Below are 24,857 nucleotides of genomic sequence, written 5' to 3'. Positions count from 1 at the left end.
AAATAGCGTTGAAAATATTTTTTGATACTGTATCGACATGCTATACTTCACGGCACCCACAAGGGAGGAGCTGACAGGGCTCTAGCCTGTGGGTCCGGGCTTAGGAGGGCCCGGCGTGGTGGGTCGACCAGTTAAATGAGATAAAAACACACCACAAATCTGCTATAATAGTAAGTCTGCGGGGCTATTTCACGAGTAAAATTTTTGGTGTGTTTCCTGACTAATAAAAATGCCTATTTTATCCAATATGGCGAAGGGTCGCATGTTATTTGGCTATTACAAATGTGTGCCGTGATCAACTTCATAATCACATGATGCCGAGAGCCGACAATTCAAGTGGATTTATTTAAAAATACCAGAAATCGCTAAAAATACACAGAATCCCCTTTATTTTCGTGTCCGGAAACTTGTACGTATGCAGTTCGCCGTATCACACTTCGCCATGAAATGGTGTATCGGAAATATATGGCCGTATATTAAATACCGTCCAACCTCTTTGGGTCGTATAGTACTGACATATTACACTTTACAGGAAGCCAGCAGCAACCAAATTTTTAATGAATTTTGCCAAAATCAGCTATTAAAATTGAGTTAATGTTCATATTGAATCTAATAAAATTGGAGACCGTATAGTATACGGTCATCTCTTTCCGATAAGAAAGTGTGACACGGTGAAATGTTTTACGTACAATTTACGTGTAACCTTTATTTTACATGAAACTCTGGAATACAATTTGGGGAAAACTACTGTAAAACATTACACAACCCTTAAGGCTATACCTCAGTTGCGGCATGGTCTAAAAAGATCGTGGCTAGGCGATGCGCGGATTGCGGGTCGCGGGTGCAAATGACGCATGCCAAACGAAATATAATTTGACATGTAAATCCAATATTCGTCCATGTAATGGTCTGTTTATTGTTATATTAGTAACAATAATAATAAATTCATTGACATGTTTTCTTTTTCAAGTAAATGGGCAACGTTTTTAGTCATCTTTACACGATTTAAGAATTAATACCCCCGTCGCCATCACGAAACAAATTGACGTGTTCCCAGCTTGACGTTCTCTCTCCGAATGCCAGCGAGTCCAAAATTTCGTCGCGCCTATAGTTGAAAATTATTTGCCGTTTCACTGATGTACCGTCTTAACCTTAGCGATAGATTGGAGGGGGGCTCCAAACGTCGTGATCTAGGGACCCGCTTCAGCATGTGGGGGCCATGCTGTACTTGTACTGTTAAGTATATATTTTTTGTATTCCATTAAAAAAAATACAAAACCATTCACAGTAACCCACGCCGCTGGCATGCAAATAAATCCAACTCAACAATCAATCACAATTTAAAGTAAATCCAGTTGTTTTGTATTAATCTCGGATAAATCCAACGCGTTTTCAAACACAGTATATAAAGAGGCTTTCTCGATAAGACTTCAATATAAAGCTTCAGATATTCAAACAAACAACACTTCAAAAATCTACAATATTATCTCATAAAAACTACATTTTAAAATTAATAATAACAATTAGACAAATACAAAGGATTTTGAAATAACAAATAAATTATTTAAGTTTGCTTTTATTAAATTTATAAACCAGTGCTGCAGTATAATATTGTGTTTTCTGTAGGTAAGTATTTCAACATTTTTTTTTCTATTTTTATGTGAGTGTTTTTACTATGAATGTGTCGCTTTTACTATGCCATTGGCCAGTGACGAGGGGTGGAGGTAGGCTGTTAAGATCAGACATAAATAAAAGTACACACTAAACTTTGTCCGTTATATGTATTTATTTTCATTGAACTAAGACGACAAATTGCAAAATTGAGTTAATTAAACCTTGCATAAACCAAACTACGTTGAGTTAAAAATACATATTACAGATCCTAGTATTAAGATAGTTAGTTTTTTAATTCATTAAACCCTGCCAAATCCAAACTATAAAAGTTACAAAATATCATTATAGGCATCCATAAAATATCTAAAATTATATATGATTTAATGGTATATTAATTTAAAGTATTTTATAGATAAATGAATATTTTTTTTACTATTATCTTATGGCTTTGTTTACGCAGGGTTTTATTGAATCATTAAAACTAACCAATACTATCTGAAATTAATAATTATTATAATAGTCTTATTTCAATGAAAACAAATACGTATGACTGACAAAGTTTAGTTTGCATAATTTTATGTCGGATCTTAACAGGCTACCTCCACCCTTCATCACTGTCATAGGACGATTCGTCTCTTTTGAAGAACTGAAAATTAGACCTAGCATAATGTGTTTAATACTGCCGATTCGAAGAATTAGCTTAAAATGTTTGCCAAACTATGAATAGTACCTATTTTTGTAAATATATAGAATATCTACGTATTCTTATGCGTTACAAGTGTTACAACCCTATGTGGGTGTTGGCCTCATTCCTTCCAGTTTAGGACATTTAACGTCTTTAAATCAAACTTGACGTTATCCCTCCACCTTGTACAAGGTTGGCCAGATCTTCGTTTGCTTTTCGGCTTCCCGAATGTCTCCTCTGCATATTCTACGCCACGCAATGACTGTGTCATTAGAAGGCCAGAAGTGGCATTCATACTTTGGTGCAACCATATGGAGCATCCGATGCTTGCTTAAATATTATTCTGATGCAGCATGTCTAAAAAATATTATCGTTAGACTACGCATTAGACAACCACTTGTGGATCAGACAGGTCACGATAACTCGCAGATGAACTAGTATAAGGATGTGATTTATTTTGTATCCTGGTAAGCTCAAAATCAGTCAGTTCATCAGGCCTCCACGCCCCTAAGTGCACCGCTCTGCTATGCGTATAGCTAAAGATATTGAGCATTCCATTGACGATCATCTGTTTCAAATAAAGTACTGTTTTCAGTGTTTTCTTATCTAGTGATTCCTGGTGAAGTCATAATATGTACCTATGTGATTCTCTCAAACTCCGAATATTTATGTAATTATATTACATAACTGTCATTAGTCCTGATGCACCTGCTATGCGAAATCACTAATTGTAGCTAACCTAATCAGTAGACCATAGGTCCTATTTTTTGTTTCACTTTCATATACTTCTTGAGTTCTATCTACAGAACAGATAATTAACTATTAATATGACTGACAGTTTAGTATGCACTATTAATGTCGGATCTTAACAGCCCACCTCCACCCTCCGTCTGTTGTTGAACATCTACTAATGTTTTGTTAAGAGCGTACATAAGTGAAACGGAAAATAATTTTCAACAATATGTGGAACGAAATTTCGCAGTCGTCGCCAATCGGAGACTGACAGTCGAGGTGTGAGCACGTCAATTTGTTTTGTGATGGCGTCGGAGGAATATATTCTTAAATCGTGTAAAGATGACTAAAAAACGTTCCGCATGTACTTGAAAAAGAAAACATGTCAATACTATTATTATTACGAATATAATAATAAACATAACATTAAAAGGACGCATGTTGAATTTTTATGTCAAATTATATTTCGTTTGGCTCGCGTCATTTGCACAATCCGCGCATCGCCTAATCATGATCTTTTTAGACCATGCCTCAGTTGAAGTATAGCCTTAAGCTTTACCAAATTAAAGATTTATTCCAAAATATCCAAATTTTACCTTAGATAATTATTGTGGGTAAAAATCAAAATTTGAAGGAACAAACCACAGAACAGCTGGTTAATAAATAGAATTCAGATAGGCTATACCTCAATACACTACATATTGAAGCAGGGTTTTAAATGTGTGTGTCCTACGAAAATGAACCATACATTATAGACGTGCAATAGTGTGTGTTGCAACCTTCAAATAAACTAATATTAAATGAGCGTCCATGCGTAAACCGAAAGCAGTTGTCAGAATGAAGGAATGACGTATTTTTGACACATGTTTAAGTTTATCCCATATTCTTCCACACTTGAGATCAGTTGCCTGTTACTCCACACCCATTAGGTATTTCAGTTCCCATTAATTCTGTGTTCACAGGCTCCATCTAGGTATATAATCTTTATTTTGTTTTCTCATTTAGATCCTTCATAAACCAATATGGCGTCCACAAGCAGAAGAATCTTTGGTTTTGAACGTGCCATTATCTTCACTTTGACAGTATGCTACATTATATACTCAAACGACCAGGCATATGCCCAGCAGCTCACGATAGAGGTAAGTAGATATTACAATCGTAATCCAGGGTTTGCAAACCTTTTTACTTACGCGTGCTAAAATTTCCCAAATATTATTTTTCAACTGTCTGACGTGTCGAGCAGTTTTTCATCGGGAAAAAATAGTTTTTAAAAATTATATTAAAAAAATGATGTTGTTCTAAATACCACTCACAGAACATAGCACAAATATTATATTTTATCACTTTTTTCAATTACGCCATACATTTCGGTCCACCAATTTTGAAACTGTTTTGCCAGAATTACTACTAGTAGCTTCACCAAGCTTTTGTTTCTAATTTGCTGCAGTCGTTTTTTTGGATAGAAATGAAATTGTTTGATACAGTATTAATAAAATTAGTTTGATTATTTACGCACAAATTGATACCAGAATTTCTCCGATCAGATGAGGCATTCTCTCGCTACAGTGGTCTCAAGCACTGTAAATCGATCAAAATTAGAGGTTCGCGACGTGGCATTCCCCGCCGCCTGATGATATTAATGCGATAATATTATATGTGACGCAAAATGTCTAAGGACCGACCTATGCAATTATAGGTATATTTACATCAAACGTAATTCTTATTCTTGAAGAGTATTTGCTATTTTTATACAATGCGATATTACCATTTATTATTATTATTATAGTTTTTTTCTCTTCAAACGCGTGCCATTCAAAATCATCTCGCGTGCCATAGGTTCGCCACAACTATCTTAATCCAAATTCAATATTTGGCAACATTCATGGATTTAAGAATGAAAACCTAACCTAATCCAACGTAACAAATAATCCAGTAGGTATGTCGGCTATTTGCATTATTTTATGTACCTATGAATTAATAAAATTGCATACCTACTTTTAGATATTTTATAGACAGACCAGTATTTTTGACTATTATCTATTATGGCTTGGTTTCGCAGGGTTTAATTGAATTCAAAAAACTAACCAACACCATCTGTAAATACGTAAAAAACAAATACGTATTACTGACAAAGTTTAGTGTGATCTATTTATGGTGGATGTTAACAGCCTACCTCCACCCTTAGTGACGGCGTATACTATACAGTCTCCAATTTTATTAGATTCACATTATTCACAACATTAATTAAATTTTCATAGCTGTGGGTCTATTCTATGCTTATCGACCGCTAAAGTGATAAAGTGAAAAATATTATCACACTTAGGGTAGGTTTGTATCAAAATATTAGCACTTATTGTAACAATTACACGAAGCCGGTTTTTATTGTTGCAATAAGTGCTATATTTTAACAGCACCTATCTTGCTGCTGTTAAAATATCGCACTTATTGCAACAATAAAAACCGGCTTCGTGTAATTGTTACAATAAGTGCTAATATTTTGATACAAACCTACCCTAAGTTTGATACTATTTATCAATTTAGTGTTCGATAAGTATAGAATAGACCCACTGATTTAGGTAAAATTTATGAATTCAATAATGAAAACCTAACCCAACCTAACAAACAATCCAGTATATCGGCTATTTTCAAAATTTGTTTGCTACTGGTTTCCTGTAAAGAACCTATTTTATTTAAACATGAATTCTATGTCAGTACTATACGACCCAAAGAGGTTGGACGGTCTTTAATATAGGATAATATATTTTCAGTACAACATTTCATGGTGAAGTGTGATACAGCAAACTGCATTCGTGTGATATCTTTGGGTGTGTATTTTAATCATTCCAGGACCAAAAGCCATCGGATCAAATCTCTCTCGGTAAACGCGCCGGCAACCCTGGAGGTATGTGGTTTGGTCCCAGACTTGGAAAACGGTCCCACGGTCCCAGCTTGAGCCCTGGCGCAGTCAGCCTACCGATGCAGAGGTTGCTACTAGAAGCTGCAATGCTGAATGGCTTGGAAACAGTCGACGACATGCCCGACTCCAGAGAGCCTATCTTTGGTAAACGTTCATAATAATATTTAAAATCTACTAGCAGTAAAAATAATGTTGATTACTTTGGTTTTGTAATCCAATGCGTAAAGCATTTGCTTCTCTGGCTGTCCTATATTATAATAGAGTTGCATTATATTTCAGGCTCCAAGCGCAGATTCACTCCCCGTCTTGGCCGCGACTCCAACGAACAGGAGGTCACTGGCTCTTCGAGGAATGTCGACTTCATTCCACGACTTGGCAGAGATCTCAGTCCTGGATTGTTGAGAGCGTTGGGCATGCTGGCAATAGACAAGTAAATATTTTATCATCACGCTAATGGCTTTAAAAATTCTTCCAATACTTCAGGATTTTAACCGGACCATATTGCCGTAAGGCTTGGGCGCCTAGTGAGACAACAGTAATAGCAGTTATATTATAAAATAATTACACTAGCTCCGCCTACTCCCTGCGCAAAGAAGAAATGTCATCTGCGCATATTCAAGGACAAGCAGTTTCACTATGAAGGATGGTTACAGCCCGGTATGCTAACACTTCTCTCCACAAAAGTTGAGAAATCTTCTTCTTATTGTGCCATCCCCTAGCGGAGGTCGGCCATCATCAAGACGGTCTTATATTTTGTCGTCTGCTATTCGGAACAGTTCAGTGGAGCTACACTCGTACCAATCACGGAGGTTCTTAACTCGTTGGAGGCGGACGACACGGCTGCCGTGTCCCCGTTAAACGGCCATTATATGCATTTAGCATGTTATTTAAATGTGTTAATTAAAAGTTACTCAGTGATTGCTTACCATTGATCTTTCCTTGAATGGCAAGTTGGACAACAACGTGTCAATTTGTCAGATACGGAATTCGAACCCGATATCTACGACTTTATAAGAGAACACGTCTTTACCACTCGTCCATTACAGGCGTGATATTTTCTATTAATTAAAAAAATAGCATTCGCAATTATTTACAAAATTGTATACCTATAGTCGAGATTCAAATTTATTTATTTAATATAAGTAGTGAACTTTACAAATTATGCATATTAAACATTCACAACGTGACATTTAAAATGTATGTACGCCGAATGAGCTGAGTTGACCCTATTTTAAGAATTTATAAACCTATATCTACTCATCCCACGTAGGTGGAATATATCATCCGAAGCGATTTGGTTGAACAGAGTCATTGCCCTCCCAATTGGCCAATGCGAGGTTAGTTCTGCACCAATACCTGTTATATTTTCAGCTAACTGTAATCTGATATTCTTTCAGCGAATATTCTTCAGACAACTCCTTGTACGGTCGAGCGACCGGTGACGATAGAGCACCAGCCATCACCGAATCCAGGATTCCTCCGTTTGCGCCCAGGCTCGGGAGACATCTGAACTATCAGATCATACCTCTCTCCGATGCTTCAGTGTTTGGTGAGCATTAATATTCATCTTTGACTTTGAGACCGCAATGCTGGCCCGGAACAAATGGTTTCTTTCATGCAATGTAGAGAAGATCCATTGAAATTCACCTAACGCCCACGATGGCCGAGCGGCTTAAGCGTTGGCCTATAATGTGGTGGGTCCCAGGTTCGAATCCTGGGTCTGGCAAATACGCATATTGTTTTTCAATTTGTGTTTGAGTCAGAGTATGGACCTAATAGGTTGAACAAGTAGTTATCATCCATTTCTCGTAAATATAAACGTCCACCCTGTGGAGGCCTATAATATGATTTTATTAGAATCGGACATGGTATAAAACTATAAAAATATTAAACCCAATTATTACTCTGAGCAACTTGATTTTTCCTCCACCACCCGCCAAGTCTCCACGCTCGTCATGCAGGCGTATACCGTGGCGTAACGAACGTTAGTCCATGGTAGGCGTTAGTTGTGCTGAAAATATCCCATGATCAACTTTCCAAGACGTTGTGTGTGTAATTCCAATGCTATTTTGATATAATATACATCTGAGCAACTTCCTTGTGACAAGACCTTCTTTCTACCAACTGAATCTTTATTTTCTTTTGATGCAGCTGCCCCAAGATATGCCAGAAGTGCCGAGACCAAGAAACCCAAAGCCGACTGCGTAGCCATGAAGAAAACTTCAAGTACAAAACCTTAGGGGTCCAAAAGACTCCAAATTAGGGACGTTTTGACTTACCAAAGACGGAACTGCACGACTTATGAAGGGGTACACCAGACCCCCAATAAACAAACCCTTAAATATATTAAATTTATGTTATTATCATTTTTATTTTAGGATAATTATAGTGTTTTGTTTATTAATTATTGACAAATTTTAAATTTACACAGGTCATAAAATCTTGAAGAAATTCATTTTTCGATATTGAATCTTAAAAAACCTGCATTATTATACACCATCTACTGAGAAGGATGTAGGTACTTTCAAACAGCGGTTGTTTTAGGTATGTGGAGATCCAAGGCGCTGGCAAGTCTTAGTGTTGATGCTCCCTTGTGATTTTTTAAAACTTAAGATGTCGGCCAACGGTTACAAAAGTTGTACCTATTTATCGCATTCGTTTGTTCATTTGCCGACCCCAAACAACACATTACCTGCTTACCCCTGCGGGACGTCACTGAATAATAATAATAATATGCAGCTGTTTCGAAACTGCACTTATACGGTTTTAGAGACAGTGAGACGTCCCTAGACAAAATGCCGCCCATAGGCAGCGCCTAAATGCCGCCTCATTTTTTTATGCAGTATTTTATCATCCTTTCATGAGTCCAATATCTAATAAATGTGTAGTATGGATACATTACTAACAAAATATCAGACTAATTATTCGAAAATCTGCACGTGTCGTTTCTGGTCACCAAGGACGTCGAAGGGCAATGGAAGTAAACTATATATCGCAAACCCGATAAAACCATTGAGCTGATTTTTTTAATGGAAAGATAATTTCGTTATTACTAAGTTTATGTAGCTATTTCTATATATTCCAAATGATTCTCCTCGATTTGCCGCCCTTCGAGTAACTGCCGCCCCCAAGAGACGCTCAATCTGCCTACCCCCACGGGACGTCACTGGGTATACGGTTTTAGAGATATGTATTCATGAAGACAGTATTAACAAAACAAAAATGACCTATTTCTTTTTACCTACCTACCTATATGATTATTTTTGGTTACTTCTGTTTTGTTTTTTATTCTAAAATAGGGCGTATGATTATCCAATATTATAGATTGTATGCAGAAAGGCGACAGTTTAGTTTTTGTATTCTGATTAATAAACTAATTATTGTTAATAGTATTATTCTAGATTCTAAAAGGTTGCATGGCAATTGAAATAATTATTAAATTTATAAAATATCTGTGTAATTGAAATTATTTAATGTGATCTCATTAAATGAATACAAATGAAACAATACATTATTATTAATTCTGATATCTAACCTTTTCCCTTGTATCAGTTCCCAACAAATTCTTCGCTATGAGTGTATCTACATTTATAATCAAAAAGGAAGTGGCAATTACATTTTCTTTTGTAGATCCACCAATATAAGTTGTCTGCTGAGTGAGGGAGCCGCATGCTAACATTTGACGTATCATTCAATACTTTTTATACTGAGATTAGCTTAGTCCTAAATTCGAACACCAGACAATATTTTATATTCATGGCCCCGACATTCTAAAACTTGTTGACGGTTTTGTGGTTGGCAATGTTCCTCTGAAGTGGATGAAACCGATCCACGGTGGTGATTATTTAACTAAGTGGAATAAGTGCTTCATAATATTGTGTTTTACTTTAATTAAAACAGTTTAAAAGTCGGTACCTACCTAGTCAAAAGACAATAATAAAAAAAAACAAAATAGTTGGTCCTTACCTACCTACTTTATATTTTTAGCACATACAATGTAGGGGGGTTATGATGAAAACTTTCTATTTATTTAATCAGATGATAAAAAATCTCATTAGGTTTGGCTAATATTTTACACTACATGTGATAAAATCTGGCATCGTTTAAAATAAATCAAATAAAAATTTTGATAAACCTGCACCAATTCTGATAAATTACTAAATCAGTAATATTTGGATAAATATTATCTATCTTATTGATTATTAAAGAATAGCTATGCCTCAACGATACTCCACCTTATACTATTATTAAAGCTATGTTGCTGAGATCGTTCGTCGCTTCAGTGATAAAAACAGGTGAGTGCCGTTCAACTGAGTATCTGGGACAGCAAATAAGCATAGACATCCAAAGAGGTAGGTAAGTAATGCAATCGCTATACATATTAGTTACCCTTGAGGTACCTATCCGGGGATTGAAGGAGGCGAAGGAAGTAATTGATAAGTAATTATATTTGGGGAAACCTAGCAAGTACCTATATCAATAGTTTTATAATTATTATTATTTTAATAGATAATGGTACTTTATTTTACACATTTGTCACTTATTTTGTTTTATTATTTTTATAATTATTACATATTATATATTACAATAATTGTTTCTCTATAATATAATTAATTATTTTACTACAAATTCTCAATGTAGGTACCTAATATATTAATATGTAAATGTAAATTATGACGTAATACATTTCAATTAAATAAAAATGTATTCTAACGATTTCTTAAAAGTTTTAACACAATACATTTTAATTGTATAACTTCATTAAATAATAATATTCATATTGGGTCTTTTTACTGGTTCTCCGCCACCGGCCACTGTCATCTGTCAGAGAGCGCAGTGTTGCCAACCGAACTATAATTATAGTACATTTGGTTCGCGTACTATTCGAAAAGTTACGTTTTCGTCCGCGTACTATTAAAAAAGTATAGTACGTCAAAAATACCACAATTTTGAAAAATTTTATTAATTGAATTCGCCGGTTTGGTTAGGGGTGTGAAGCGAGGGACGGTGTATAATATAAATAATATAAGATCTCAGTGTGCGATATTTTAGTCTATGGACGTGGTTTTGAGTTGTATAGGTACCTACTCTCTAAAACTAACGTGACAGTTAATGACGGCGGCCGGTGTTAGCATTTTTCGGTCGTAAGAGGTGTTATAATTAAGCAGGGCATCGGAATTTCTCGAATTCTCCGTTATGTTTATGTGACAAACAAAAAACTTTCATTTTCTAAACGTTCTATAATTTTTGCCGAAATACTATAATGGCTTGGACCGCGTACTATAATTCGATGACAAAAAGATAGCTAAAATTCAAAATGGCGACTGACAGATTACGATGACGGAGAACCAGTAAAAAACACCTTCATTTCCTTACAGCGCGAACGCCACAGCTGTTGTGTCCTGATTAGGGGGCCATTCGATATAATTAGCACGTTATTTATAATTAATGGTAGTGGTATTAGTGTTAATTTAGATCCATACCTAAGCATTAGATGTGACTTTATAATTTAAGAATATTTTACATTTTGTATTTTTTTACACTGGTATGCTTTAGAAAGTTGTATATGACAACCCGTTTGCTTTCTCTGAATAATAAAAAAACTACTGTCACTTGTTAAGTACTTTGTACCGATCAAAAATTGATACGTGGGTTAGTGAAGCAACAAAAACTGATAACAACGCGACATAAAACGGAAGCAGTGAGTTAGCAGTTTAAAAAGTGACCAAGACATAATTAAATATGGATTTTAATTTAATAAAACTCCTTGCGGGCTTCATCGGCGCTTCGGAGCCCGCTTTTCGCCTGCTATTCTCGATAATTCTCGTCTTCCCAGTCGCCTGGATATACAGATGCCATCTTCAAAAACAGACCGATACGAACAAATACATTTTCTTCACAGCGAGCGGATTATTAATGGGGCTTTTTAACTTCGGGGGAGATATCTACCACAGCATTTTAGCTGTACTATTCACGTACATAACCTTAAAAGTTCTCGGCGCATCGAAATTCACTACGATTTTAAACTTCGCGTTTCATATGCTGTATCTATTGTATGGTTATTACAACACCGGTACTGAGACCTACGATATAACATGGACGATGCCGCATTGCGTGTTAGTTTTACGTTTAATAGGGTTGTCTTTTGATTTATGGGACGGTACAAAGCCGATGTCTTCTCTATCGGCTAGCAACCAAATAACAGCTTTGAAAGAATTGCCCAGCTTGTTGGAGATATCAGCACATGTGTATTTCCCTGCTAGTTTCTTGGTCGGTCCTCAATTTTCAATGGCACGTCTTAAAGAGTTTGTTTCTGGTAAATTTCCAACGAATACGACTCCTTCTTGTTTAGCGGCAGGGTCAAAACGAGCCCTGATCGGTCTGGCGTACCTTTTCATCTATCAAGTTGGTATACTCTACTTCCCTGACGACTATCTGATGACAGAAGAATACCAGACATCGTCGCTTCTACGGCAACATTTTATAATTGCGATTTGGGGAAAATTGACATTGACCAAGTACGTGTCTTGCTGGCTATTAACTGAAGGTTTGTAATGTTTTTATGACAAAATTTTGTGTGTAGAATTTTTGTCGGTTTAGTTTAATTATACAGGCGGTTTTCAAGTCAAAACACTCCTCTTGAAACAGAAAAAATACAAATCATTTAAGTAAATGAAAGGTACAAGTCGGTTATCCTGGATACAGCGACAAATACTTTTTGAAAATAGCCGTTATACTAGATTATTTGTTAGGATAACCTAACCTAACCTAACTTAACCTAGCCTTAACTAACCCAAACTAACAAATTATCCAGTAAATATATCGGCTATTATCAAAATGTGTTTGCCGCTGTATCCAGGATAAACGTATAGAACCAAATGAAATATTACTTCTTATTCTCCATCAGGATTCAGGATAGTGACCTGGATGATTTGACTGTCGAACTGCCTCTTGAACGGGTTGGCTCCACTTCTCTTGGCATTTCACGACATGCAAGGTCTGTGGCCATCGGAAGACCCATGAATTAAATCATAAATTGATGCAACTATCTTGGTGTCAAACAGATATTAACGATCCTATTAATTATAATCGTTGGCAATGTTTATCAATTGTTTTATTCACATGATTTCTTGTTTTAATTCCAGGCGCATGTATCACCTTCGGTCTTGCCGACAATGGTGAAGACAAGGCTCACAAAGGAGAGACGAAATTTGACGGCTGCCGTAACATCGACCTAAACCTCTACGAGAAGACCACATTATTCGGAGGCTTCGTTCCGAGCTTCAACATCAACACGAACGCGTGGGTAGCCCAGTACGTCTACAAACGAATGGCATTCCTCGGTAGCCGTCAAGCCAGTCAATTGATAACTCTCGGATTTCTTGCGCTGTGGCACGGACTACATTCCGGATACTACATCACATTCTTCATGGAGTTTGCCATCATCTTCATGGAGAAAGAACTGGAGAGTATTCTTAAAAAGAATGAAGCGTTTTCGAAAGAACGTACAGGAATATTGGCACTTGCAGAATTTGTATTTCTGAAGTTGTACGTGTTGGTCTTTATGGGCTACGTTCTGGTGCCATTCTCACTGCTTAGCGTAGAGAAATGGTGGCCGGTTTACCGATCGATGTACTTCTCCGGTTTCATCTTGTTCTTCCCGTGGGCTTTCGTGTACAAACCAATTGTGCGTATGTTGATCAAACCGACGCGTCCTCTTAAACCAGAGAGTGCAAAACATTAAATGCATATCCTCGATCCGGTGACGGATGTATGCCACCCTATAGATGCTCTTTATCTTTTCACCACCACCACCAATACTTACAATGTTACCGAAGTGGACGCACCACGTTAACCTGTAATGCGCGTTATTTTTAATTGGTTAGCTTTCAATTATTTCACAGTTGGTCAATTGGTAGTGAATATAGACAATACTAATTTGTTTTTGACCGTGCAGGTAAAAGGTCACTATTCAATATATAATATACGGACAACCCCATTAATAACGGTTTGCGAACATTAGATTCTTTATCATAATAAAATATAATTTTGAAAAACCTCAGAAATATAATTATTAAAAAAAGTCAAACCGAGTGGGAATTGAACTCACTAAGTCAAGCACCTCCTGATTGGTGGAATTCAAAGTACTTCTGTTAAGACATGGGTAGTTTAATAAACAACATTTTTTATTCAACGAATAATTCACAAGATTTGAAAATATAAGTAGGTGGCTCAATTGGTAAAGCACATTACCAATGGATGCGGGTTCGAGTCCCACCATATATACGTCATATTTTTTCAAAAAAATTTTCTACTAGGTATATTATAACTGATGTGTAAGAAATAATTTGTATTAATCATATAAGGATCGATAGCTTACAGGCGAAAGTACTTACCCGAAAAGTGATAGATATAAGCTCCAATCTAGAATTTTTCCTAATATGTATGTTTCTGAGGTTCAAAATCATATTTTATCAATATATTCTACGAATGCATAATCATGTTATCACTAAGTAGAATTTTTTGACTCTCACATATCGTCTCTGTTCTGGCAGAACACACTAACTCGAGAATACTAGTTTTGAGCAATTTGACTTTGAAGTTGTTAAAATGTTTGAAATGGTCTATCATGTGAGTTTATTAATTAATCGTAAAAAGGATGACTTTAAAATAAAGACTGTTTATTTATTAAGAAGGTTTCCAGACGGTAAAGTTTGAAATAAGGAACATTTTGGTATAACTAATTCAATATGTCATTTTTTCGAATTAGTGTCTTCTGTCAGAACAGTGACAATATGGTTTTTATCATATTCTGTTTTTAGGCGGTTACCATGTGTTTCCTCATTCCGGCAAAGTTTCAGTCTCGCAGCAGATGCCATCGTCAAGCGATAATATGGTAAAATGGATTGTTAGGTATATTAATGCAAAAGCTGCGTTTTGGTAGAGAATTAACGATGATCTGGGCAAAAGAGTTGCTAAATTACTTAAGGTCTAAACCAGTTCCAGCAGACTCGAAGACCCAACCAGATTCAACGATCCACGCCGATTGTCGACTTTTAGTAAATACAGCATAATATAATTAATCACTTTACCACATTATCTCTTGACAATGGCATCTACAATAAGCCCTTAGTGAAGAGAAATGACAGAATAGAAAGTTACATATGACTCCATTAACCAATGGTAGGCATTTGCATTTTCGTTCATACCAACGGCCACTGATATAATATAAACTGCGCACTAGAATGAAAAAAAATTAGCTTGAGACGCGGTGATTTTAGCACCACCAACAAACCTCGAATTTCCGGTCTCCAGTAAAATAATTTTTAATAATAATTAAAAACAAGCTAACCTAACCTCTTACAAAATAAGTAGAAACTGAATATCTTTTACAATATTATTATATTCACATCGCGTTTACCAAACTAAAACACTATGCAATCTTTGCTCAATTTGTAATTATAGATTTTTATTTAATTTTTGTTTTTTGTAGAACTTTTTAATATTTAGTTTGTTAGTAGAATTTTTTTTTTTGAGCCTTTATTTAATACTAGATCTGAACACGGAAAACTTCAACTAGTCAAAAAACGCTGAATTTTTTTATGGTTGTCAAATTTTTTTTGCCATTTTAAGTAATAGTAAATTTACACTTTTAGAAATTTTTATTGATACACGTGTTCTACAAACGTATTTGACGTAATAGAACTATCGTGTATAGTTTGTAGATCATAGTTGCATTTTAGAACACTTTTAGAACTTTTTGTAAAAGTTGTAGAATTTTTTTTTGTAAAATTTTGTCCATAATACTGAAAAGTACAAATATTTATTACACAATATTTGTCTCATTGGTTTCAACTTTTAATTATAATAAGCAAAAAATCTAAATAATCAATAATCGCTATTTTTTTCTATTCTCTAATGTCAATAACTAACGAATGTAGGGTTACCCAAGCATATTTATTCTATTATTATTATTAATTTTAAGGCATGTCAATTATGTAATATCTTTTTTAAGAAATTCGTCGAATGTCTCAGTATCAGTGGCGAAGGGCGGAGGTAGGCTGTTAAGATCCAAGATAAATAGTGCACACTAAACTTTGTCAGTCTAACGTATTTTTTTTCATTGAACTAAGACTACAATATTATTGTGTATTACAGTGCTTGTTAGTTTTTAAAATTCAATTTAAACCTGCGTTAACCAAGTCATAATAGATAATAGTCATAAAATATCCGCCTATTTATAAAATATCTAAAATTATTTTTAGATATTTTATAGATAAAGAACATTTTGGGCAGGGCTTAATGAATTTAAAAAATTAACCAACACCATCTGTCTCAAAATTATGTTATGAAGTAATTGCATTTTGAAGTTAGACATGCCTTCTAAAATCAGGCATACCTAATGCTGATTTCTTTGTTCTTTATGTGCATGTTTTATATATCTATAATTTATCGACTTACCAACTTTTGGCAACAACCCCCACGTATTATGTATTATTACTTCAATGAAAACAAATCAGTATGCTTGACAAAGTTTAGTGTGCACTATTTATGTCAGATCTTAACAGCCTACTTCCGCCCCTCGCCACTGCTTGGTATATATCATTACAATTATCACTATGTTACGAAGACATCGCTGTCTCGCGCTATTGTTATTGGGTCATCGCAACAGACGGTGAGCACGAAGATTCAATCATTGATACAAAAACTATCATGCATTCAAAAACATGTATTAATACGTTGAGAAGTCGAATCTCGTCATGTTCAAGATGTTACAAATTCCAGTACATCTCTTGCGCTCACCTTAGATATTGAGCCACGTACAGAGGTCGCGTAACCAAGAAAATCATCGGCATAACTCTCCACCACGTGCTCCCAATATATACGTAGATATTTTTGACCTTTTGTTTAATGGTGAACATCTCAATTTTTCGACGCATCTCTGCTTCGTTTGATTTCAAAGTAATCAGAGGGAGAGATAGTATTGTAACAATAGACATTCGAAATACTGTAATAAGTTGACGATAATAATATGTAAATGTACATCTATAGATAATAATAATATATAATATGTATTTTATTGTAAATTAAATTAGTTATATGGGTGAAATTAATATACTATTATGAATCATTGCTTGTTATAACTTAAGTCAAAGTGAAATGCTACTGTAGTGCTCCTAGGGACATCTAGTGAGAGAATTTCGAAACATGCATTTTAATAGAATTTTGAATAAAGTAAGCATACATAATAGTGCACGCAAAGTTTTGTGTGCACTATTTATGTCGGATCTTAACAGCCTACCTCTATCCCTCACATGTTTTCTGTCAAAACTATCTAACCTCACGCTAACCTGGAATTTTTATGACACGAATTTGTATTTAATAGTTAAATTGTATTATAGCCGTCAATAGATGTCTCTAGTAGCACTGTGCCCGTTCAATCGGGTAATAATAATTATCTGATTTTCACAAAAATGTCACTAATTCATCAATGAAGAGATTTAAAAACTATTATTAATTAACAATTATATCATTTAATTGTGAATTAATCAATTTAATTATTAATTGATGAATTTAATTAATAATTAATCAAGTTAATTATTGATTTATCAGTTTAATTATTAAGCTGTACTCTATCTTAGGAGAGAGAACACTGTCTTGCCAATAGTGGCAAAAAAAGAAACTGCATTTGTCTTTGTTATGTCGCCAGTTTGAAAAAATCTATGTCATGATATAAAATGTGGAAATTGTATTATTCAATATAACAGGTGTATTTCTGTGTACATGCAAGCTGGTAACATGTACCGGGCCTCTACCCGTTAGGTCTTCAGACTAACAATTGTTATGATTGTGCAAATAATATGCATCTCAAATCTGTGACCCATTGAACAACAAGAAGGGGTTTTAACCTAGGGTCATCTAACTCTATCATCAGCTCTAGTCCAACGCTTTTCCCCGAAATCATTCAAAATATTGATAAAACAAAAATGCTATGATGCATTTGAAGAGTTAATATCCCATGGTATAAAAAGTCAAAAAATTTGAAACAAGCAGTACCTACCTATCGAAAAATATGAAAATTTGTTTGAAAACTCGAAATAGCTTGAAAAGTAAGCATGATACTTCGAATGGTGTCCGAAAATGCAACGGAAATATTGGGCGGACATTATTTATGATCATGTAAAAGTTTGCATTATATTTTAGTCTATGGACTCCATAACTGCCAATGAGAGTTCAAGTTCAACATATAAACAAGAAAATCACCTTATATTTATATTACAATGGTAAATATGATAATGTAAACAAAACTCCCGATGTATTTTACAAACCCAACATTAATAAAATAAATATATTATGTACCTATATTACAAAATAATGCTTCCAATGATAATATTTAAAAACAAAAAAACCAAAAATAGTAGAACCTTACGACGTTCAACCTGATTTTGCCGATGACAAACTAGCGACACCACTGGGGAAGTGTGTGAAGCTCATAACCCTCCGCCACTCTTAGAGTTGTATAAATCGAAGAAGAAATAAAATTTCTCATACAACTCGTAAAGACGTACTTGAATAGCTTAGATACTGCTTGTTTCAAAAATTGGGCGCCAGCCAATCGCGTTAATTAGGGTTACATGTAAATTGTACGTAAAACATTTCACTGTGAGCTTTCTTGTCGGAATGAGATGACCGTATACCAGTGGCGAAGGGTGGAGGTAGGCTGTTAAGATTCGCTATAAATAGTGCTCACTAAACTTTTTTAGTCATATGTATTCGTTTTTATTGAACTAAGACTACAATTTACAGATGGTGTTAGTTAGTTTTTAAAAATCAACTAAACCCTGCCTAAACGAAACCATAATAGTTTTAGTCTAATTTGGGCAATACGACAAAATTGTGCACACTTTTTCATTCATAGTTATTTGTTTTTGTTGGATTAAAAATACATATTGCACATATTCTTGGTTATTTTTTTAAAATTCATTAAGCCCTGCCTACACCAAACTATAATATATATAAAATATTATTCTATTTATAAAATATTCAAAGTTATGTATGATTTAATTGCATAATTTTAGATATTTTATAGATATACATGTATTTTTTGACTATTATCTATTATGGCTTGGTTTCTCAGGGTTTAATTGAATTTTAAAAACTAACCAACATTATCTGTAAATTGTAGTCTTATTTCAACGAAAACAAATATCTATGTCTGAAAAAGTTTAATGTGCACTGTTTATGGCGGATCTTAACAGCCTACCTCCACCCTTTGCCACTGCCGTATACTATACGGTCTCCAATTTTATTAGATTCAATATGAACATTAATTCAATTTTCATAGCTGATATTGGCAAAATGCATGAATTCAAGAATGAAAACCTAACCTAACAAATAAATTGGTTTATCGGCTATTTTCAAATTTTGTTTGCTGCTGGCTTCCTTTAAAGTGTAAACCGACACGAACCGTGTTTTATTTCGACATGAATTTTATGTCGGTACTATTTATACGGCCATATATATCCGATACAACATTTCACGATGAAGTGTGATACATACGTACAAGTTTCCGGACGCGGTTAATTAGATAAAGACTAACAACTGTAACATGAGACGAGGTAGTTAGCTGCTCATCTGCTATAAAATCACTCTGCTGCAAATTGAATATCAATACACATTTTTAATGATTTTTTTTTCATCCTGAGCGACTTAATTTAGATCATAGCTGTTGTTGTGATATCCATGTACGGTCAGAATGTAATATATTATATTGAAAATCATTCAACTCTAATAAAAAATCAGATACATAGGCGTTTGAAAGTGTTAAAATTTAATATGTTTTTAAACCATGTTCGCCAGCACATAACTGAATGTATGTGCCTCAGATTGTACCAACAGACTCTCTTTACAAAGATTACCCGTGAACAAAAAATTCTAAAGCATTTATTTATACCTATATAATATTTTTAGAACTTTTTTGTCTCAATTGTTTTATTTAGCTTTATGGCCCGTCTACACGTGCATGGATTAACTTGTGTCAGTACGTATTTTCACGACCATTACGATAAAATGCAAATGTAAACAGGTAATATTGTGTATGTTGCGAGACTGCATGCACGGATCAAAAAAGTTTAGCGGCAAATTTTTATATTGTGATAATTGCAACGTGCATGCTCGGTAGAATGATGTTTGACAACCTGTCAAATAGCACCATACAATGACAACAATGCGTCTCGCTTACGCTTGAAGAATGAGATTAGCGAGACAGTCAGCACTTTTGCGTGTTAACAGTTATTATTGCGATAGTTTAATTTACACACTTGGCGCCATTAAATCCATGCACGTGTATAGGCGCTATTATATTCGATTGAGCTATATTTTTCATGGCCACTCATAACTTAAACGGAAGACGCAGTAATATTATAATATAAGATATTAACGCCGTATATGGATAAAATTATATAAGATACTGTAATTATATTGATATTATAATATATTATATTTAATTTAGATAATCATTTTTTTTGTGTGAGTAGTAATTAACAACTTTTTTAGTTACGTATTTTTATTATGAAGCCTAGCAGAATAGCCGGCAATTGCCAGTTGTTCCGGCTAGTTATTATTATTGTTACACGAATTGTTTAAATAAAAATGGAATCATAAGGAATGGGATTGTAATTATTGATTGTTTTATTTTGTTTTTTTTTTTCATTTTTTCACCCAAAATAAATCAGATTGACGAGAGACCGCCTCTTGTCTGTGGTTTAGTGCATCAACACGTTATCTGTGACTATGCTTGCGATTACATTATTATCATGTCACATGCTGGCACGGGGACAAATTTAGTCTATGGTTTCGTCATTCCGTAGAATATTTTGAATGATCACTATTTCTATAAATTCAATGATGGAGAGCGCCCAACGCTAATGTATTAGAATTTAAAATTACTATTTATGCTAATTTCAATTTATTTTAACAGTTCTACATGTGCGTACATTAAAATTACTTGCGATATTGCATCCATAGATAATAATTTAATAGAAAACCACTAAAAACAAAGAACATTTGACGTGAGTCAAAAATCTGTAGGCCTGCAGAAAATAGAAAAAAACATTCACTGATATGTGATATGCGTGAGGTGACCTCATAGTTGTTCTGGCGATTTTGGCAGCTTTTGCTAACGGTTCAAAATGTTCTACGGGATGGGAGCACCAGTCTGATAACATTTTAAATACCAAGAAAAACGACATTACATACTTTTTTTCTGTTGCGGCAGCTTACTGTGACAGCACATAACATGATGATAATGTATTTGAGGCATAAGAAACAACGTTGGACTTAAGGATGTATCGAAAGAAAGTATTTTGTCAAGGTTCATACTTAATTGACATCTCTAAATAGTTTACATGTAAATCGTACGTATTAGATTTAACCGTATCATAGTTGACCGGAAAGAGATGGCTGTATAGCATTGAGATTGAAAATGATGCATTGATTGCAGACAGTAATGTTCCAATTTTATCAGATTCAAAAAGAAGATTAATGTGATATAATTGATAGGTATGACTTAATACTTATGAGCACCAACTTAGTAACCTACTTTTGAATCATTTAGAATTTTATATAAATATATACAATTTATGATTGATTTCTAATTTACTTACCTACCTATATTCTTCTGTCTTTGTTGTATTCCGGTGGTTTTTAGTGTTTTATTTGGACAAATTTGATCTCAATACTATACGGCCGTCTCTTTCTGATATATTAGCTCTCGATGAACTGTGATACAATCAATTAGGTACATACGTACAAATTTATGCAACTGCTGTAGCCACTATACCAGTGAAGTTTAAGAGCATAATTTTAGATATTTTATAGATAGACGACTATCATGGCTTGGCTTAGGCAGGGTTTAATTGATTTTTCACAACTAACAAGCACCACTTTTTATGTCAGATTTTATCAGCCTACCTCCACCCTTCGCCACTGATGTTTTATACTATACGTCTATCACGAGACATAAGAAAGGAATTCAGAATTTCTGCACGTAATTGTGGCAATCAACTATAAGTTCTGGTTATTGGCAACCATAGTTTTCGGAGACCAGTTGACGGTGCGTAAGAGGCCTTAAACTGTATCACATAATGACACAAATATCTTTCTTTATTATTTATGTCATCATCAGCCTGAATCTATCCACTGCTGGATGAAGGCCTCTCCAAGCTGATTCTAATTCTCTCGGTCCTGTGCGTTGCGTTGCCACGTACTTCCGCAGAACTATCATTTCATCGATCCAGCGGCCTCTAGGTCTACCTTGCGGACGTTTTGTACCTCTTGGATATCACTGGATGACCAAATTTGTCCAACGATTGTCTGTTCTTCAACCTATGTTTCCAGCCCATCTCCATTTGAGGCTTTTAATGAACTCTATCACATCGCAAACCCTTGTCTGCTTCCTTATCTACTCATTACTCTTTTTAATCCTTTCGCGTTATGCCCAGCATGGACCTATACATACGAGGGTGGGTCAATAATTCCTTAGAAAAAAGCATTAAAACAGTTTTTATTTTTGTATTTTTTTTTTATTTCTCAACATAATCTCCTTGGAGCTCAATACACTTGGTTAGACGTTTCTCAATTTTTTTTAAACCGTCAGAAAAATAAATTTTCGGAAGGTCCTCAAAATAAGCATTTGTCCGATCGATGACTTCTTCATTTGAAAAAAAACGTCCACTTAGCCATTTTTTTAAGTTTGGGAATAGGAAAAAGTCACTGGGAGCTAAATCTGGCGAATACGGTGGGTGGTCGAACAATTCGAACTTCAATTCTTCAATTTTAGCCATTGATCGTAAACATGTGTGAACACAGGCATTGTCCTGATGAAAGAGGATTTTTTTCCCGTTTAAATGAGGCCGTTTTTCTTCAATTTTGTTTTTTAGCTGGTCCAGTAAAGATGCATAATAATCCCCTGTTATTGTTTTTCCTTTTTCCAAATAGTCAACGAAAATAATTTCACGTGCATCCCAAAATACAGTAGCCATAACCTTACCAGCTGATTTTACGGTTTTCGCCTTCTTTGGACATGGTTTGTCTTCGCAATCCACTGCTTTGACTGTTCTTTCGTCTCGGGAGCATAGTGGTGTATCCATGTTTCATCTACAGTCACAAAGCGACGAAAAAATTCATCCGGATTGCGTTGCATGAGCGACAACAGGGCTTTAGAGGCCACCACCCTATTGCGTTTATTGTCGACTGTGAGCAAACGCGGCACCCATCTTGCAGAAATATTTTTCATGCCCAATTTGTCATGTAAAATAGAAATGACGCTACCTTTTGAGATCCCTGTAACCTCAATTATCTCACTCAACTTTAATCTTCGGTCACTTAACACCATTTCGTGGATTTTATTGATCATTTCTGGTGTAGTCACCTCTACAGGACGTCCTGAGCGTGGTTCATCCTTTGTTGATGTACAACCACGTTTAAATTCATTTAACCAGTTATAAATAGTTGCAAGTGAAGGAGCAGATATGCCGTGAACTAAATCCAACTCATTTTTTATTTCCTTTGCTGTTAACCCTTTTATAGTAAAATGTTTAATAACAGCTCTAAACTCAATTTTCTCCATTTTCCATTTTTCCATTTTCCACAAGCAATTTTTTTTTTTAAATGTACGAGAAACACACAACAACCCGACCAATCTGATTGAAACTTCGCAGCATACTGAATCGGTAGTGCCGCTGCATGACAACAAACCGCTTACAGTACTAGTCGCGCCACCTGTCGGCTTTTCTAAGGACTTATTGACCCACCCTCGTACCATGTTGTGTTGTATGTTATGCCCAAAGCCTTCAAATGAAATGAAAACTTCTAAATTATTAAAAATATTCTGCGTAGAATTTCAAATTATAAATCTTATGATTGCATAATGCTGTCCGTTGTTCATCCGGCTGGAATTTGAATCCAGGGCTAAGCTAAAGCAATAGTCTCAAAAAATAATCTAGCTGAACCGGTGGAACATGTAAGATATAGATAATAATAGAAATACTATCGGTGATTGATTCGTTCGTTGGCAGTGTTAATTGAAAACAAATTTATTCCAATCAAAATTTTATCCGTGATTATTTTGGAGTCACAGGTCAAAAAGTACAATGGACAGTGGAGTTAGACGGTTTTTAGGAATCTAATACAAAAAAAAAAGAATATATTATGTTAAATTTGACGTAATCGATTGACTGATGGATGAAGGCCTTTCCATAGTTTTCTCTCATGAATCGAAGTGCGGAATGTCTGGATGTGTGGAGGGGAGGGAGGTCCATAGTAGGCGCAACGAGGCACGGTAAGTAGTAGATGGGATGAGAGCTAAAATCTGTAACACCGGTTAGTGTGCACTTTCAAAAACCCTCAGCGAATGACATCCCGCATATCAAAATAAACTAGTTAAATATAATTAGGTAATACATTATAACTTTTAAGAAGTAGCTGGTATTCCGTTCAAGCTTAATTAGTTCCAATGGATTTATTTGCCATTGAATACCATTGTACGACTGCATTTCTCCGGAGTGTGTTGATTTATTAAGTGACATGTTCAGCCTTACAATTTCATCAGTTTGACAGACTCGACCGTGTCTGCTTCATTAGGTAGGTAGGTACTTAACAGTTCGTGAAATGATCTTTTTGAGTTATGCCCAACACGCACCTTTCCATGCCAGATTGATTTTGGAGACTTTCTTGCATTGGAAGAACATGTGAGCCAGTGGCGCACCCAGGGGGGGGGGGCCAAGGGGCCTTGCCCCCCCCCAAAAACATTGAAATTGAAAGCCAATAGATTAGACAAATAAAAACACGGCAAAAAAATGATTTGAAATTCTCCAGCACCCTCTTTAGAAAAATTTCTTAGATTTTAAT

General features: G+C 35.0%; 2 protein-coding genes across 2 annotated transcripts; both read left to right on the top strand.

Annotated features, from left to right (window-relative positions):
- The first annotated feature begins 1,451 nt into the window (after nt 1-1,451).
- LOC147076468 (uncharacterized) lies at nt 1,452-9,425 on the top strand. Its single transcript, XM_085941276.1, has 6 exons — nt 1,452-1,626; nt 4,037-4,170; nt 5,879-6,092; nt 6,228-6,378; nt 7,346-7,497; nt 8,100-9,425. Exons 2-6 carry the CDS (start codon nt 4,054-4,056, stop codon nt 8,186-8,188), a joined length of 723 nt encoding a protein of 240 aa, XP_085797402.1. The 5' UTR covers nt 1,452-1,626; nt 4,037-4,053; the 3' UTR covers nt 8,189-9,425.
- A 2,111-nt stretch (nt 9,426-11,536) lies between these two features.
- nes (lysophosphatidylcholine acyltransferase 3 protein nessy) lies at nt 11,537-15,821 on the top strand. The gene is made up of 2 exons (XM_085940294.1): nt 11,537-12,495; nt 13,094-15,821. The coding sequence occupies exons 1-2, from the start codon at nt 11,691-11,693 to the stop codon at nt 13,690-13,692; spliced, it is 1,404 nt and encodes a 467-aa protein (XP_085796420.1). The 5' UTR covers nt 11,537-11,690; the 3' UTR covers nt 13,693-15,821.
- Nucleotides 15,822-24,857: the final 9,036 nt, after the last annotated feature.

This window comes from Rhyacophila brunnea, unplaced genomic scaffold (genome assembly GCF_057557595.1).
Source record: "Rhyacophila brunnea isolate RB1 unplaced genomic scaffold, BYU_Rbru_1.0 scaffold_13, whole genome shotgun sequence".
In the NCBI taxonomy this organism is placed as follows: domain Eukaryota; kingdom Metazoa; phylum Arthropoda; class Insecta; order Trichoptera; family Rhyacophilidae; genus Rhyacophila; species Rhyacophila brunnea.
This window is presented reverse-complemented; position numbering and strand designations above follow the sequence as displayed.